The sequence below is a fragment of the Corylus avellana genome, chromosome ca2 (genome assembly GCF_901000735.1).
Source record: "Corylus avellana chromosome ca2, CavTom2PMs-1.0".
Classification (NCBI taxonomy): Eukaryota; Viridiplantae; Streptophyta; class Magnoliopsida; order Fagales; family Betulaceae; genus Corylus; species Corylus avellana.
Window position 1 is genome coordinate 24,243,948 of NC_081542.1, and position 19,190 is coordinate 24,263,137.

Below are 19,190 nucleotides of genomic sequence, written 5' to 3' on the forward strand. Positions count from 1 at the left end.
TTGGATGAAAAGACAAAACAATCCGAAATAAAATCATTTATTACTCACCAGTTTAATGGATCAGTCAAATAATGAAGGGTAGAAATGTCAAGGTTGGTGTTTTTTTTTTTTTTTCTTACGAATATTTGTTCTCTTAATATATATGCTGAAATATTCAGTTATTTCTGTGACAATAATTATATATATATATATATATATATATATTTTCATGGTGACTTTTGTACGTGTGTAGCCTCAAACTCCACTGAAGTTTGTGAAGGTATTGAAAGCAATGCATGAGTGTTGTGATATCTTTAGGTATTATGTAACTTTTGAGGCCAAGAGGCCAGACTAAGATATTTCAAGCCTTGGCTCGTTGGAGGAGCCCCCCCTTTGATAATTTTAATTTCTCCTTGTTGTCTGTCAGGGAGTATAAGGGTGAGAAAGGTAAAAGGAATTTGTGTATTGATTCTTATTTGCGGGAGTTTATTGCAGAAAACTGTTGATTTATGAAAACATAATATAATAAGTGGTCATTTTGGTTTATGAAAACAGGGGATCAAGTTATTGTTATTCACACTGCAAGTGAACTGAAAAAACGGTTGGAGGATGCTTCAAGGACATCTCGACTGGCAATCCTGTTCTTCTCTAAAGCTCGTCCTTGCCGTTTCATTTCTCCTCTTTATGCAAGCTTATCCGTGAAGTATCCGAAAGTTGTTTTCTTGAAAGTTGACATTGAGGAGGGCCCTAATGCCGAGGGCATGGCTGTTGACCGTGGGATTCGTAAGTTTCCGACCTTTTTGTTTTACAAAAGTGGCAAGGAGGTGGACAAGGTTGTCGGAGTAGACGCCATTGAACTTAAAAAGGAAGATTCCACTGCACTCACGCGAGTAAAAGCAAGCTAGACGTACGTGAGCTAAATAGTGATAAAAAAACTTGCCAAGTTAGAGTCAAAATCAAAGGAACATATGATAACTAACAAACGTACTGATAAGGTCTGATTAGGTCATTTTCAATGAAGTTAAAGTTGAAACAAAAGAAGACCACGTGATTAGAGAAAACTTTATTTATTTATTTATTTATTTTAATTTATAAGTAATCGAAATATAAAAAAAAAAAAAAAGAGAAAAGTTTAAAGAGATAGAAATTGATATGAGTCGAAAGGATGCGAGATAGAAGCAAAAACTATATATAAGGGACAAGGAGTCGATCTCTTGGTTTATATTGCATATAATATATTACAAGGCCAACTTTTCAAGAGATTGATTTTTTCTCGTGCAACTGAAAAATGGATACATCACTAGCATCATTGCTGCACCAAACAATGAAAAGAAACAACAAGGCAAGGATGCACTTAAAGAAACCAATGGTTATTGAACATGTAGTCAGGCGTGATAAGCTGGTTTTTTTTTTTTTTTTTTTTTTTTTTTGAGTGGTTTTGTTGATTCTAGTATGGTGAAACTACACTTACCCCTCAAATTACCACTCAATTTACAATATTCCCTTACACTTCATAAATTTGCAATATTGTACCCTACCAATCTACCAACCCCTTATAGTTAACGCTTCATAAAAAAATTCAGAAAAAAAAAAAAACACACACATGCAAAGTATACAAGAGAAGCCACCTAATTAACCAATAGGAGCAAAAAGAATAAGAAACTCAAGAAAACTAATCACCAAAGGAAAAACAAAAGCAAATGTCCAAAGATACAAGATGTTGAAAAATAAAGACTTAATATCCTTCAAAGTCCTTTTGCGGTCCTCAAAACTTGTACTATTCATTTCCCTCTAAAGACACAACAAAAAGCACAAAAGTACCATCTTCCATACAGCAACATTCCGAGTGTTGCCGACTGTCTACCAACAAACATATTAGTCGACTACTCATCTAGGCAACCCAAACCGACTGAAGAAAACATTTCACATGGCATAAACAAAGCCTCACAATGAAGAAGAAAATGATCCACATACTTCCCACTCCTTTTGCACATACAACACCTGTCAACCACAATGACGTGCTGTTTCCGGAGACTGTCCATTGTAATCTAAGGGCATATATAGTTGTATAGGGCATATATAGGGGTATACTCGGCCGTGATGCTTAATTTAACCTTACGCGTCTAACTTAATGAAAAAAATTAAATGAAATGGTTTGGTAGATTGGTAGGGTACGTTGCAACTTTATGGAATTGTGGAGGAGATTGCAAATGAGTAGTAGTTTGAGGGGGTAAGTGCTAGTTTTATTCAATTTTAAGAGTTTGTATATTTTTATAATTTTCAGATTTTAGGAGTTGACAGAAATTTGGGTGCATTAGATTTTGTTTTGGGTTTTATTTGTGGTTTTCATTAGTTATTCATAGGCATTAGATACGTACCTATGAATATGGATTTTAATGGTTTATTTATTTATTATTTTTTAATGATGGTTAAATTAAAAAGATGACTATGAAATTTCCAACAACGAGTCAACGAGGACTGTGCCAATTAAGCAACCCATCTCGGAGGTGTGATGATGAGAAAAACTATGTTTGTCTTCTTCTCATTTATTTATTTTCTATTTCCTTTTCAGTTTTCAACAATTTTGTTTCAAATTCCAGCCGATATTGAATCTGAATTTCATACATTACATCCTTATTCTCTTTATTTTTTATTTATATATCATTGCCAATTGCCAATGGTCAAAAAAAGTAGGGAGAAAATAGAAAAGGCAGGAGGCAACCACAACTATTCTCAACTATTCCTATTTTCTCATAAAAATATTTTTAAAATCACTCATATTCAATATCAAGTACTAAGAAGAAGAGACTAAAAAAAAAAAAAAAAAGTATTAAGAAGAAGAGGACAAATTTCACCTGCCACGGAAAAGACGTAATTATATTATCATGAACTTACTAATATAAACAATGTAGTTTAATCCATATATAGTTTTCCCTAAAATAATCTTTATATTTCCATCTCCTTCAATAGAAATTCATCTCCTTTCATATTATAACACCATTTTCTTTCCCAACCAACCAAACACCATTTTCATCAACTTCTTTTTCTCAATCCTACAGTTGCCAACAACACACACAGATTCAAGAATAGCTGCTATTCTTGGTGTTTTGTTCCTGGCTCTGTCGTTTTCATAAGAGATTTCTAGTAATTTTAAGCTATATATATATATATATATATATTTGATGGTTGTTCTAGCGAGGAGTTGAAGGAAAAGCACTTTTATCTTTTGCTACAATTCAAATAAGATTTTAGATATTGTCTCAATCATATTGCATCAATAATCCAAGAATTTGAGCAGTTTGATCATAGCTAGTGACAGAGTGTGGAAATCCCTCAATTGTTTTCTTTTAGTGAAAGATGCAATCAAATAATTAGTCGATATCGGTTTTGTGGAAATTAGTGATCTACATGGACTCGAGGATATATCTGATTGAGTTCTATGTGTAGGCCTTTTCTGATCTCTAGTGTTGCTATGAACTTAATAGCTCCTCAACAAGATTGAGAGGTGTTTGGAAATCTAATGAACTGATCGAAATTGGACAATTTATTGGATTATTCCTTCAATTAAGATGTTTGCGCAGTTTCCGATCGGGTGACTCACAATCCGTAGAGAACAATATCTGCAAAAGAAAAACCTTTAAGCAAAAGCTTCGGCAGGTGATAGCTTTGATATTGCTCAACCCAGTGATGGTGTTTGGTGCAACGTAAGATAATAGTCAATAGAAAATATTTTCGGTTTGACTAAAAAGTTTATTTAATTTATATAAAATTGTTTCCATATTTTAAAACTATAAACCATTTTTCAATTTTGAGCATCTTATTCTTAAATCGATAGATCCACCGGGAACATCGCTGGGACCCCGCCAAAATTTCATCGGCCTACCATTGAGACTTTTTCTGGACCCAATCCAGACCAATGCTAAGACTTTTCCGGGACCCGATTAGGACCCTACTTGGACTAGACTGAATCACCGCCATGACTCACCATAATCTAATCGTGGCATTATTGTAATTTAAAGTTTAATATGATGGAATATATATATATATATATATATATATATATGTGTGTGTATGTGTGTGTTTTTATTTTTTATCAAGTAAATTATTTTTCAAGAAAATATTTTCGCTGACCCTTTTAGTTTCTTTTAAACGCAAGTTCAACTAACTAACTCAATCATTAAATTTTTTTTTTTAAAAAAAAACTAACCAACTCAATCTCAACGTAAAATTAGGGATTTAGTTTTCTTTTTGTTATTCAAATAATGGTAATTAAAAATAGGGAGTTTGGATTGAAAGAATATCTTGAACTTAATTATTTCAATTAAAAACCTAATTAATGTAGATTGAAAGAATGGAAGAATTAACATTGATTAATTTATTATCAACCCAGACTCTAATTAAGTATGATTATCTTTTTTCTAACAATTTTTTTTTTTTTGTTTTTTAGATGAAAGTGGACGTCAAATAAATGGAGTATAATTTATAATTTTGGAGAAGGTGTTTGGCTTTTCACTTTTGGATGAGCCAATACTCCACAAAAACGATTGCAAAACGGAAACAGTTATATATAAATTAAGTACACGCGCTGAAGAAGGAGCTCACCCACCCACAGACCCACTTGGAAGGGGTTGTAGTACACGCGCTGAAGAAGGACTTGGACCACCAGAGCTTCCCTCCTTTCCTATCTTTCCGCGAACCTGCACGTGTCAACCCGCCAAGTTGAGCTGGCTCCTCATCCACGTGGCTCATTCCCACAGGTCAAAACCAGTCCCTTAATATCCCATCTCAGCCGTCCGTGTGATCCAACACAAGCCGACATCACCACTGTATGACCGTTCGTGGAAGTTATAAGACTTCGCAAAGAGAGAGAGAGAGAGAGAGGGAGACTCTCTTCTCTGCAGGTACGCGTATTTTCTTCTTTTCTTTTCAGTTTTTATTGTAGATTTTCTTGCTTTTTTCCTTTTGGTTTCAGCTAATTAAAGCTTTATTTACTGTTGGTTGAATCTTGTTTGTTGCTGATTTGTTTTCTCAATGTTGTTTTTACTGTGTGGAATGGTGGTTTCGCTGTATAACTGTCATTTGAGCTCCGTCTCTCTAGGGTTTAAGTTCATGGGATTGGTTTTAATTATGGGTTTGCTTTCTTTCTTTAAATTTGTTTTGTTTTTCTCTGCTTGAAATTTGTCAGCTTTGACCGACTTTGGTGTTTGTAAATCACTTGGTTGACTTTGATTTCCGTGTGCTTTAACTTGAAAATTTGGGTGTTTTTTGACATGGGTTCTTGGATTCTTGCTTTGCAATAAGTTGGTATGCTGTTTCTAGGTTTTTATTTTTATTTTATTTTTCCTATTTTTCTTTTAGTCTTCGGATTTCACAATTAAGAAGCACAATTTAGTTTTTTTTTTTTTTTCCTTTCCTTGTAAGCAGAGTTGGTGCAGCGGTTACTCATAAATATTGCATCTTATTTGCACCTTTCAATTTTAATTTATAATGGATGAATACTATTATCCGCTATACGTCAACCTAGTCGAGCTCAAATTGATGAGTCAATTGGCAATGAATTCTGAAGTTGAAGGCTTTTTGGATACATTTTGGGTCTTCTCTTTTGAGTTAGGTTATTTGAATAATTTTTCTCTTTTGAGGAACAGTCATCTGTTTTACCAAATAAAAAAAAGCTGACATTAGTCGTAAATAATCAGTTTAGGATGCACAGCAACACACATTTATTGGAGTTGGTATTGGTGACCAGAGTGGTCATGGTCTTGGAAGAGGCGATTCTGGCTTGATGGTGGAGGTGGTTGGTGGTTGGTGGGGCTGTGGCGTCTAGATGTGAGCTTTGGCCTGGAATCATTTCTTTTATGTTAAAAAAGTCATTTAAAGAGCCTTACTGATAAACCTGTCTTTCACATCATTAAAGTTTTGAAAGCAAAAAAGTGCCAGTTGTAAAACGTAAGGGTGTTATATGTCACCTATTCTTATTGTAGGTCTTGATGTTTAGCTCTGAAAATATGTTAATTGAGAGATTACTCTAAAAGCTTAGGGTTAAAGAGAAAAATGTTATTTATTAATTAAATTATTGTTCCAATAGAAAGTATCATCTCTAATTCACTCCTACTTATTTTTTGGCTAATATACACGAAGTGGGAAATGTGATTTCATTTGGTTTCCACCCATGAGGGAGTTTTAGCAAACTTTTCCCCAAAAGGGCTATCTACATGGATGGCAGCCTTGGTAGGGGTGGACACGGGTAGGAATTTCTGGTATTCCAGAAACTGACCGTGCTTGTTGGATTTGAAATCCGAATTCCAATACCCGAGCATGCTTGCCTTTTTCTGTCGGAATTCCGGTATTCAATGTCGGGGTTGGGTATTCCCGAAACCTGAGAGAGAGTTAGAGAGAGCATGTGAGAGAGTCAGAGAGAGAGAAACCTGAGAACTTGAAATCAAAGCTTGCTGGCCGATGGGACTCTATGTCTAGGTCTTATTTCATCTCAAGCTCAGATTAGGAAGAGTTCCCTTGAAAACAGATCAATCATAATAAACAATACAAGAAAAGAAATGGATTCTCCTATCGGCGAGAAAGGCAAAAAGGTGGGGGGAGGGAATAGGGAAGAGTAAATTAATGGTGTCACTAGTCACTAATTAGGCCAGCTGGAGATCAGGGTGGCGTAGAAGGAAGAAGAATGTGGCGAGGGAAGAAGAGGGCTGAGTTGAGTAGAAGGTAGAAGAAGGTTAGAGAAGAAAAGAGAAAAAGGCTGAACTGAACGGTGTGAGATTTGAGAAGTGAATCACTTTAGGGGTTTTTGGGTTGAGAGAAAAATAAGTAAGAAGTGAAAATTTAAAAGTTTAATCAGGTTCCAGGTGGAGATCAGGGTGGGTCGGAAACCTCAAATTTTAAAAAGTCATTTCCGAATTCCAACCTGCCCCAGTCTGAATTTCTAAAACTTATATTGCCACAGTGTTTAAATCATACAGTACCCGGAGTTTCAGCTTGGATCGAGATGGATTATCGGGGAGGAGTCAGGTTTGGGTGGGTAATGCCCTCCCCTATGCCTTGGAACACATTCTTACAACAGGCAATCAAGTAAAAGGGGAACCTATGATTATCAGTCGATGTTATATGTGTAGATGGGATGGAGAGATGGTTGCTCACTTGCTATTACATTATCTGGTAGCTCGGAGCTTTTGGACATTGGTCTTCTCCCTTTACAACTCGAAGAAGCATTATTGGAAGTGGAGATTTGTTGTGCTTAGAGAGTAGCACCCCTTTCCCAATTTGGTGTGTATTGCAGCTTGGAATAATAGGAAAGCTTGAAATCAATCTTTGGAATGCTAAACATGGACTCTTGAGGGCACCAATTTAATTAGGCATTCTGACTGGCTAACATGTTCTTTGACTTGGTTAGTGATGGGTTTGGGTATGATAATTGTGGTGATTAATTTATGCTTCTAGGGATAAATTTTATGGATGCTTTGCCTTGCTTCCCTTGCTTTTTTCCTGAATAATCTTATGTAAATTATTTATCTGCAAGTTAATTTGCTTATATATTGTTGACTGAAGTTCTTAGAAATGCCAATTCTTTTAACAGATTTTTCAGTGCTTGTATACTGTATCACATAATTCCCATTGTTTCTATTGGTTGCTTCACACCTGTCTGTTTTTTTTTTGGTTCTTGACTTGTCTTTATTGTTTACATGATACAGTCCCTTCTGCCAGTTTGATTGTTTAGAGGGTGCTGTTTCCTACTGATGTTCCCAAATCAAGTTTGCAGTACATATCTGAAGTATAGATCAAATGCCCTCATTAAAAATGAAGACCAAATTGAGCACGGGCTGTTTCAAAGAAAAAAATGGTCTTCATGCATGTCAAAAGTCAAGTAAAATTTCCAAAAAATCATGCTCGTATGTCAGGATTTCTGAACACACAGCCGAGTTTGACACATGTATTCCTGAATGCGAGGATGGTAAGCAACTACTCTTAAGAAAGGCTAATGTTCTCAAATAAGCTGTTATGTACTTAATATCAAGGTTTTTTAAGCTCTTTCACATTGCCTTTCCGTATTTAGATATTTTGGGGTAGGTCTAGTTTGAACTATATGATAAACTACTACAGTTCATTCATTGATTCACCAAATGTGGACCATGTATCACATGGCATCAGGAGATTGTTTCAAAGTGGACCATGTATATTTGTCATAGTGTTATTAGAGTTGCATATTTTTATTTTTCGCCAACATAAAATATAATATAGCACAATGTTAGTGTCTCATATTGTTGGAAGATCGTAGTTCTAACCCGTATCTTTTTAGTTTATAAGATTTGACCTTTATTTTTATCTATTCAGAATTCATGAAGTTTCCGCTTAATTGTTCTGCTTTGAATTTTAAAGAGATAAATATGAATGCTGTCAATACTTAAAACACAAGTTAAAGAGAGAAGATTTGTTTAGAAGGATAAAACAGCTCACAAAGTACTAAAGTTGTTAAAGGAAAAAAATGTGGCTTTGGAATGTCCTCTTAGTTTCCACTATATTCATTTTGTTTGCAAATATATTTGTCTATCATTTTGAAGAAAAGAAGTGAATTTACTTTTTGAATAAGTTGTAGAATGATTATAATTGACTGTGTGACATGTCTCTGTTTCTTTTTGTATCCATCCAATTATACAAACAATGAGTAGTATCATAACATTCATTTACATGTGTTATGGGCTGACTTGTTTGGTAGTTTTGTAATTAGAGATGCTCATTTAAGTTCATCTGAAGTTCTTATTTTAAACGCCCCTTATCTTTGTTATAGTTTCTTTAAACACACAAGTGTCCATCAAGAACATTGAAAGTGATGGAGTCATTGACCGTGAAGAATTTCTGGATGAAGAAAATTCTCAGTTTCAGAACCAGCCATCATTTTTTGTTGATTCTGCAACCATTGGGAGAATGGTAAAATTTTTATTTCAAGAGAACAGACTTTATTTCTGCAGTTTGTCTTTTAGGATACCCTGACAGTAGTTACTAAATTTGCATAAGATAAATTAATTGCCTTTTACTTTGTTTTTGGCCCCTTTTTAAACATTGGCATGGAGTTGATGCATGTGGAGTTGTAAGGTGAATGTTCATTCATAAGTGTCTCTCGTAGCTATCTGCTAGTATATCAGTTTGTGACATCCTTTTATATGATAGTTATATGTTTGTGTCTTATGAATACCATTTTATTTTATTCTTTTTTGTCTTCTAATGAATGGTTTGATTATTCTTTAAGGACTCCTTTAATCTTAATTTCATTTTTTCCTTTTTTTTTTCCTGAGATGAAATAAATCTATCTTTTTAATGTGGAGGTGGTTTATGCACAAGATTAAGGTTCTTCTTTATCAAAATTCAAAAACTTGCATTTTTGCGTCAGTTTCTATCATTTTCCTTTGTGCTTAGCTTTCATAATTTCCTTGTTCTCTTTTATTCTTCCAGTTAGGTGTTTCTCTTGTATGCATCTTGTGTACTCAAGTTGCGTCTTTCGCTCTTGATATTTTGTTTAGTTATTAAAAAAATCATTTTATGTACATACCATTGGGAAAGTAGTCAACACACACACACACACAACTCATTCACCATTTTCTAGCAACATAAGATTTTTGGATAAGTTGAAGTTTATCATGGTATCAGGTAGGTGTCTTAAGTTCAAATCCTATCTATACATTTAAGTTAAATATTTTACGTATTAGGCTTTACTCATTAAGGAGAGGTCTAAGTTACATGTAAGAGGAAGTATTAGATTATTGATTAAGTGATTTAATTTGTCCTTTTCTATTTGCTTAAACTTTTGATGTTAGTGGCAGTTTATTGCTCATTTTTATGTTATTTTTATTTTGACTGTTTGGAAGTTATGAATATGCTTGAAACTTCTCTTATTGACTATGTTTGTTCCCTTTTATTTATTTTTGGTGTAAAATCTTGTGGAATGAATAGAAGGGTTTTGAGAGTGTTTTTGTATTCAATTACAAATCTTTTATCCAGACTTTGGGACATGTGGTGAATTTGATAATATCCACATTGCCAATTTTCTTCTTAAAAAGATCTAGTATGGCTAGGAGGCCAGTATTGCTTAACTATCTGTGAACCTCATTGTGATGATTGGAGATGAACTTTTCTTTATTATAAGTTACCTTTTGATTGAAAGACATTTGAAAATTGTTAGAAGAATGTATTAGGGTTTGAGGGTATTTTAGTCTTTGTCATAATTATTTCAGCTTATATAATAATATGTTTGAGGTTGGCTACGTAACACAATATACGAGCCTCCTCTTCTTCTCTAACTTTTTCCATGCAAATCTATTGACATAGTATCAGAGCCTAGGGTTTATACCTTTAAAATTGTATTTTGTGATTTTTTATTTATTTATTTATTTTTTATGTATATAGTGATCCAGATAACTAACATTAAATATATGTTTCCTTGTTTTACATTTAGTTATGAATATTCTCCTCAATGTTCTTCTATCGTCATCTTATGTAGTCTTGTATTCTTCTTGTAACAATAATGGTTTGGTAATATGCAGGAATCTGCCCACAATTCAAACCTAGAGACGATTTTTTCTCCTGCTTTGGAGCCCATTGACAGCCATACTGAACCAAAAGCTGATGATGATGCAGGTATGACTTGCAATTCTGTTGGTTGAACACCCTTTTTTTTTTTTTTTTTTTTTAAGTAATGCATTTCATTAAAAGCGTAGAGGGGCACAACTTTAGTACACATGAAGTATACAAGAGAAAACCCCTTTAATGAGAAGTTGAACACTTAATATCGATCTAGCATGTTTCCCATCCTTTGTAAGTGGATGGTCATGACATTCTTATAAGTTTGCTGGTGAAACCCCTACCAGAATTGAGCAATAGTTTCTTTTCACTTGACACTAGTATTTGTTTATTTTACAAATAAGAATAATAATATACCATGGATGTGTTGCTGAAAGTAGGACATTGAAAAGAAGAAGAAGAAGAAGAAACAAACAGATGTAAATGTTCTTTTGACTGCTAGTATTACCATGTATTTGCTTCATGCATGTGGACCAAGTTCTACCAATTTCTGGTCATTACGTATATATTTTTTATTTTCCTTGGTGCAAGAGAATTCTTTCTTGACGAATGTGACCATATAAAATTTGATTCTCAAAAATGTTGTTGAATTGAATGGGAGGATATGGGATGTGTTTTTTCAGCTTTTCAAAATCCCGACTTCAAGTATAAAATGAATTATTGTTTTTCACTACTTTTGACTGCTAGAACAAGTACTAAAGATATATTTTTCAAGCTTATCCGAGTTTTTACTTATCAAAAAATATTTTTCAAGCTTGAACAAAATTCTGGCAGTCTACATGCTTTGTCTGGAAACCCCAAGTTGCCTTTGGAAAAGAAATCATAAAAATTATGCATTTCATCTGCTGTTTACATACCTTGAATATGTCAAATTAGCAATTTCTCCATTTGCTTGAGATTGAATCAGATCGACCTTTTTCTTAATTTGCTTTAGGAAACAACAAAGATCCTGACATGCCAGGGTTGGGAGCTGATGAGAGTGATGATAACAGAAGCTCATCTGACTACCAAAGTTGTGATGTATCAGATTTCTACATATCTGATATGATTGTTGCTAGCTTACCCTACCATGGAAATGCATTTGATGATGATAATGGTGGGGCGAATTGCTTTCCTGATTATAAATGTGCTGAGCCTAGTTTGTTGTTTGATGTGACTGAGCAATATATGATGCTGCCCTTCCTTGAGGATACTGTCAAAACCAGCGATATCAACCGTGCCAAATCATGTGAAGAAGCCATGTTGGGTTCTGATAATACTAGCTTGTACCTAGCAATTGATCAAATGAGACCCTGCAACCAGGAATTTGATGCCAACTCTGATTCAGATCAGGGAGAGTGCTTTGATCCACAGGTGTTTATAAAAAATTTACCGGAACTCTCAGATGTGGTATCAAACTTTCAGCCCGCTATATTGCCAGAGGAAACTCAGAACAGGAAACATGTAACACTAGTACTTGATTTGGATGGTATGGAAATTGAATCATACATATGTGTCCCATTACCCTTATGTTATCTTGCTTTCGTTTAATGTGATATTTCAATATTTCCAGTATATAGTATGAACCTTGATTAATTTGGATCTATTGGTCCAATTCATATGCTAGTACTGACACCATCTTGTCAACATCATTTGGTATGATCAAATATTTCTTAAATTATATAGGATTGGTGCTTAATGAAACTCATTTATACTATTGTTATAGGGTTCCTCCTTTAGATGGTCATTTATGGTTATTAAAAAGATGAAAATAAAATTTAAAAGCTAATGAAAGTGAACATAATGAAAATTTGGTCCCAGATTTGGCTTTGAGCATCTAACTGAAGTCACTGGTCTCAGTCATGTTATCTGGGATGGTATCCATTGTTGACCATCAAGCTTCGATGGATCAAGTTTCAGATGCAGTGTACATGTCACTTTGTCTATGAGGAAACATCAGAAATCTCTCAAGATGACACTGTTGTGTGGACCATGTTTATTCAAGTGACTTTGCATTTATTTCCAACATAAATTTAGTTGACTGTTCGGCCTAATAAGTTGAAAACCTCTGAGTTCATGTAGAACTTGAGAGTTTATTGGGAAAATATTTGTAGAAAGCAGGCATAAAGTTATGTATCATTTATACATCTAGATGTTTATATGTATATATGTATGTATATATGATTTTGGAAAAATTTGGAATGTATTGAGAATTTTTTTGAGTGTTTAATTTAATTTAATTTTTTTTTTTTTTTTTCGCTTTTTTTTTTCTTGGTTAAAGACTAACAAGGTGCATTTTGGAACCAATATGGGATAAATATTTAAAGAACTTGATATTATGAAAGGGTTATGTTAAGATAACTGTATAATAGGGGCCTCTGTTTAGACGCTCCCTTAATCTGTGGTTCAACTTGGGATATGAGAGTAGGTCTTACTTTAATATTTAAAGAAGTTCTTGATATGAGAGTAGTTCTTACTTTAATATTTGTTTAGCATAGTTATAGTGTCATTTCTTTTTATTTTTGTTTTTAAGTGATTGTTATTGATGCTTGGTGAACCTGATTTCTTATATGCAGAAACCCTTGTCCACTCTACATTGGAACACCACGATGATGCGGACTTCACCTTCACTGTTTTCTTCAACATGAAGGAGCACACTGTATATGTAAAACAGAGGCCTTATCTTCATATGTTCTTGGAGAAAGTTGCGGAGATGTTTGAAGTAGTTATTTTTACTGCAAGCCAAAGCATTTACGCAGAACAACTTCTTGATACACTGGATCCAGATGGGAAGCTTATATCTCGCCGGGTTTACCGTGAATCATGCATTTTTGCAGATGGTAGTTACACTAAAGATTTGACTGTTTTAGGTGTTGATCTTGCAAAAGTTGCCATAATTGATAATTCTCCTCAGGTACATCACCTGCCCATTTTGTCAATGATAATTTGACCCTTGGCTTGCTTCCTGTTTTTTGTTAATTTTCTTGCTCTGTTGTTCAAATTTTATTTTTGAGGTATTCTGAGCAACTCAGATTATATTGGGATACCAACTTAGGTTTAGTTGGAAGTGCATTCCTTAACCATGAAGGTGGGAATTTCTTTAAAGATAGCAGAAAGAGAGAAAGAAAAGCTGGGGTTATGGATCTGATTCCATGGTTTAACAAGTAATACCTGAATTTTGGTTGGATGGAAATGCATATATTTAGGCAGGAAATTCATACTAGAATTTAGTATTATGTCAGGTTAAAATGTAGGAAGGTAAAGGTTTCTGGGCTAGCCAGCTTAGTCTAAGGTTAAGATAACTACAAAAGGAAGATAGAGAAACTGAATAATGTCATGAATGTGCTTCATATTGACATGAGAACATAGTGTCTATATTATCCAAAATGAAAGGGTTAGCAGAAAGTGAAAAAAAAACAACAAAAGAAGTTGTCTCTATCCTTATTGTTGTTTTGATCATTTCAGGTTTTCCGGTTGCAATTCAATAATGGGATTCCTATAAAGAGTTGGTTTGATGATCCATCGGACTCTGCACTAATTTCCTTACTTCCCTTCTTAGAGACCCTGGTTGATGCTGAAGATGTCCGGCCGATCATTGCCAAGAGATTTGGTAACAAGGAATAAGAGCCTTTTTTTTTTTTTTTTTCCTCATTAGCTTGAATATAGCAGCTTCTTGTCCCTCCAGTCTATTTTAAAGAAAAAATTGGGTTCTAGTTTAGGTGCTCAATACCATTTCCCTCTTTGAGCTCTTGAGATTATTAGCTATACGATGAAACTATTGCTTGTCTAATTGTTGGTTCAGCTCTTGGTGCTTCTCTCTTCCTTTTTCTCTTCTCAGTTGACAACTCTATGGAGTGCTTTGTCTAATTTGGTTGTAAGGTAGTATAGAGATTTTCACTTAAATATTTAAAATGTACAGTTCAAGTTGCTATTTTATTTGTAAGGAGGTGTATATAGATTGTTATCATATTATGAAATGTAATTCTTGCAGACTGTTGCTTTCTTTCCTATCTTGTGACCTGAATTTGCGCTTATAGTTTCTTATTGCTCTTTATTCTTCTGTCTTTGAAGAGAGACGGCCAAACTATGTGCATACTTGTAGTAAGAAGTTGAAACTTTGGCCTTTGAAATCTCTAGCAATGATGTTATCCTTTCTACTTGCCTCATCACTTCTGTGATATTGTTTGAGGTTTTTCGTTAATTCATTGTTCATGCTCACAAATGATTAGGAAGTACATTTGGCAAGATTATTATCTTTTCCTTCACTGGCACTTGCAATGTACAGTGGATACAAAAGGAAATGCTTAAAACATAAATCCTTTGAGAAGAGGTGGTAGCAGGTAGTAATGACAATGAAATTTCTTTAAGAAGCTAGTTACCAAAACAAGAATATCCCTGAAAGTTGATCTAAGCTAAGATCAGAATAATTGATGCTATTTCAAATATTCATTTGACAGTTGCATGGTTACCTGTCAGAGGAAAATATAATAGAAGTTAAAATTCGAAACATAAACAATAGAAATTAAAAAGTACAAAGGACAATCAAAGCCCAGTATGAGTCCAGGAGATTGGAAGGACTGTGTCTTTATGATTCATGACCGCTAAAATTTCTCTCCAGGCATGGGGAAAGGTAAGTTTTGCTTTCATATAGTTTGGTGACATATTTTCAAATGACCCAGAAGCCACTCTTCAATAGCTTTTGTTGGGATTAGGTCCACCAGGTTGGGATGGGCGTTGTAAACCTCAATAATTTTTACCAGCTTTTCTAGGGTTCCCCCTTCTCTGTGCTTCTGTAATTAATTCTCTTACTTATCCCAGAGAAGAAAAAGGAATAAGAAAAAACTTTGATCAGGTTTTGAAGACCTGTTAGGTGTTGATACCTTTGTTTTCTTTTCTTTTTTTAAACGTTTTAAGCTGATTCACTAGTTCCTATACTGTTGTTCAATAGTTATCTTCTCTTTTCCGTGCTCTGTGCATGAATTTGATTTTTTGGTTTCCTTGTTATTGAAATGTATTCTATTATGTTATGGTTTCCGCTCATATTTTCAAAACTGTTCTTAGCTTTCAATCTGAATTTCATCCTTGTTAGTATTACTCCAGTTCTCTCTAGCTTGCAGTTGGACGTATGTTTTCACATAGGATATTGATGCAGAGTGATTTTGAATTAATTGCATAGCTGGAGAGTTGGGAGGTAGAGTTCAAATAGAGGGACTTTATGGGCAAATTATGCTGGTTGTTCTTTTAACCCGTTTCTGTGTCTTCTACATAAGTTGCAAGTTAGTGATTCCGTGTGATAATTCCTTGATATAATACACATATAACAATATGTAGACACATCTAGACTGCTCTTAAGAGTTTTAATAGATATTTGAAGATAAATTTTATTTCAGTAATTGAATTGAATATTTGGAGTTAGAATAAAGGCTTAGTTCAATTAATTAGATTGAAAAGATCAAACTAGGCAAAGGGGTTAGAGATAGAGAGGAAACTATTTCTTATTAAGATGGTATGGGTTTGAGATGCATTATGCTAGTAGAGATTAAATTTATGCTCCTCTCTGACCTAGTGTTCTCAACAAGTAATTTTACCTTGTTAGTGAAAATCCTCATGTGGCTGCATGTGCTGGATTATAAGTTTCTACTGTTGGATCAGGCGCTATGAATTTGAATTAGAAACTTATGTTTGAATTGATGATCAAGCCTCATATGGATGGGAGCAGCTCCTGAGTTAACGAATCTGTTGAGAGACCCTCGAGCAGATTGTGAAGGGAACATGGTCTGAACTGCTCATCTACTACAGTGAAGAATTATTGGAGAGAAAAAGATGATGAGTTATGGGTGTATAAATTAGCTAATTATCGCCTGTTTGTCATGATCTTCTACCTGAATCTAATAATCTATTACACTTTCACAATTTTGTATACCCTTTTCTGCAGGTCATTGGAAGATCTTCTAATGGGAAAAATAGTAGGTACGTGGGGTTTTTTTGCTTCTTACCTTTTATCACAAGTTTGTAGGTATAGGTATGTAACGTACAATGCATTTTTCTGATCATTTTTTTTTTTTTGCTTTGAATATCTGAAGCAACATTGAGAAAGTTACTTGTGTAATCTCATTTGGAGATAATCAGATTGTTACCATTTATTACAACTTTTGTATAGTTTTATTTTCTTGTCATTTCTTGTTTGGTACTAACCATTGGCTATTTCTATGTAATATAACACTTAGTGGGTTGTGTATATATATATATATATATATATATATATAGAGTATCCAGCTAGTAGTGTTTTACCTTCTAACACTTAGTGGAGCGAATGATAGTGACTTGATCATGATTTGTTGACTTGATGCTGCCATTGCTTGTACAATTCAAATGGTGGCTTTCCCCTTTGAAATTGTACAAGTTAATGGGTTGTGTATATATACATATATATGTGCTTATTGGATGAAATTATGTGAGGGAAAGTATAATCTTTCCTTTCATCGATTCCTCTCTTTCATGCATGAATATTACCATTTGCATTAATCAGGTTTTTACTCGGTTAATCTAAACGGCAATGACATGTCAACCTGTCAATTAATGAGTGAATTTGGTACGAATTCAATGCAATTAGTGCAAAAATGATGTGATTTAATAACATTAAAATGAAAGAAAGTAGACCCAATTTCTACGGACAAACCCAATCTTCTCCTCCTCATCCCTCTTCCCTCTTCCCTCTTCATATTTGGGAGGGGAAATTTTCTTTGGAATTCCAATTTTCCATTTTATTTTTTATTTTTTTTGGTTGGTCCATTCAAGAATACATGAACACCGACTATTTTGATATGAAATCATTTTTATTAGCATTGAGAACGGGGCAGGAAATTTGATTATGACAAAAGAAAGTTTAAAAATTATTTAGGGTATCATGGGATGTGTGCGTGAATGCTAGGGTTTAAAGTGGAGACCTAAACCACATTTATAAAAGCCCTAATTCCATCTTTGACACATCATAATAGAATTGAATTAAATGGGGCTTTAAATTGGTCTCTAAACACAAAATTAAGCTTGTGCTCATATTGATCATATTTAATGAACCTTATTCAGCTAATTATATATAGGCCTGTTTACGAATAATAATAATAATAATAATAATAAATAAATTATAATAATAATTTCCCACTTGGGCCACATTGACCTACTTAGTGAATCTTATTAGCAAGTCCTTTAAGTGGACTAGCTATGGCCATAAGGTCCACTAATATTATTTCCTTATTGTGCTGATCTAATGGCCCTACCTCACGTGATTACTTGTTTTTGTATTATTTATTTATTTATTTTATAGGAAATCAATTGTAGGAACTTTAACTGGTCTTTAAAATTAGGGTTAAATACTTTTTTTTTTCCTTGTAATTCAATTACTTTATTTTTTCCCACCTTGATACCCTAAGCCAAATGAGGGTAGCCGAGCCACCCCCCTAGCCTGTTGGAGGAGGTTTCGGCCACCCCATTTTGCAAGTTGGGGTGCTTTGGCCACCCCCATTTTGTTCAAAGGGGGTGGCTCGAGCTACCTTTTTTAAAAAAATTTTAATGTTGTAAATAATTTTAGTTTTTAAAATTTTCTATTTCTTTAATTTTTAATGAGGTATAGAAACACATGTTAATTTTTTTAAGGGCATCATCTTTGAAATGAAGGTATCATCTACAATACGAATTGAAACTTAGGTAAAAAAAAAAAAAAAAAAAAAAGTTATTAAATCACACGGGGTTCAAAGGTATTTAACTCTTAAAATTATAGCATTCGGATTTTTCCTCATAAAAGAAATCCTCCAAGTTCTAAGAGAGATGATTTAGATGCAATTTATTTGAGTTTACATATAACCCTTTGAAAGCTCCAAATTTTCAACTAACATAACATACAATATCTACGGGTGTTTAGAAAATGATGGCATATTTATTTGACTAAAGATAAAGAGAAAAGTAAACAATCAATTTAAGGTGATGTAGAAGATCTCATTCCGCTTTGGTGAGGGACGGTACATGTAGTGTCATTAAGACTAATCATACAAAAGAAGTATGGGCTTTAGCAATGACATAAAGTCGCAGCTAAATTAAGCTCTCTTTAGGTTGTTGCTAATAAACATTAACGACGGCAAAAGTCATTGCTAGAGTCGTTACAATTAACAAACAACGAGCGCCAATTCCTCGGCAAACCGGAAAGATCTCATCGCTAAATACACACGGCTCCCACCCTTAACTGCATCTGTCATCATCTCCGAGCATTTGATCTCATCTCATTTAATGAATATGTATGTGATAATCCAATTGCTGGTAGGAATGTATGTCACTTAGAGTCTACTGCTGTACATGAAATCCTGGTTTGAATGGCATTATTCTTCCATCCCAAACACCCACCCACCATCAATTAGAACCCCAGATTATCAGTAGTACTATAAAGCATGCACATTTCAATTTCATACAAACTTGGTGATGAGACAAAAACCATTTATTTTGATATTGAAAGACAAAAACCTCAATCTTAACAATTTATTCTTCTTCATAGCTAAACAAGAGATATTGAAAGTTGGTCCTTGTGAAATTCTACGTAGAAACATGAAGTCTCCAAAGAATAATCATATCATCAATTGCAATTCTCAACAGAATAATCATCA

The 19,190-nt window shown here is 34.0% G+C and overlaps 1 protein-coding gene across 4 annotated transcripts; it reads left to right on the forward strand.

Moving 5' to 3' along the window:
- Positions 1 to 4,790: 4,790 nt before the first annotated feature.
- Positions 4,791 to 16,601, forward strand: LOC132170892 (uncharacterized). 4 transcript variants are annotated; one of them, XR_009439002.1, is made up of 9 exons: positions 4,791 to 4,880; positions 7,680 to 7,939; positions 8,774 to 8,913; positions 10,524 to 10,617; positions 11,495 to 12,028; positions 13,116 to 13,453; positions 14,005 to 14,149; positions 16,239 to 16,369; positions 16,475 to 16,592. XR_009439002.1 is itself a non-coding variant. In XM_059582038.1 (8 exons), the coding sequence occupies exons 2-8, from the start codon at positions 7,771 to 7,773 to the stop codon at positions 16,492 to 16,494; spliced, it is 1,440 nt and encodes a 479-aa protein (XP_059438021.1). In that variant the 5' UTR covers positions 4,791 to 4,880; positions 7,680 to 7,770; the 3' UTR covers positions 16,495 to 16,601. The 4 variants fall into 4 exon arrangements, 3 of the variants coding, with proteins under 3 accessions (XP_059438021.1, XP_059438020.1, XP_059438019.1); XM_059582038.1 differs by lacking the exon at positions 16,239 to 16,369 and having other exon boundaries at positions 16,475 to 16,601; XM_059582037.1 differs by having other exon boundaries at positions 16,192 to 16,494.
- Positions 16,602 to 19,190: the final 2,589 nt, after the last annotated feature.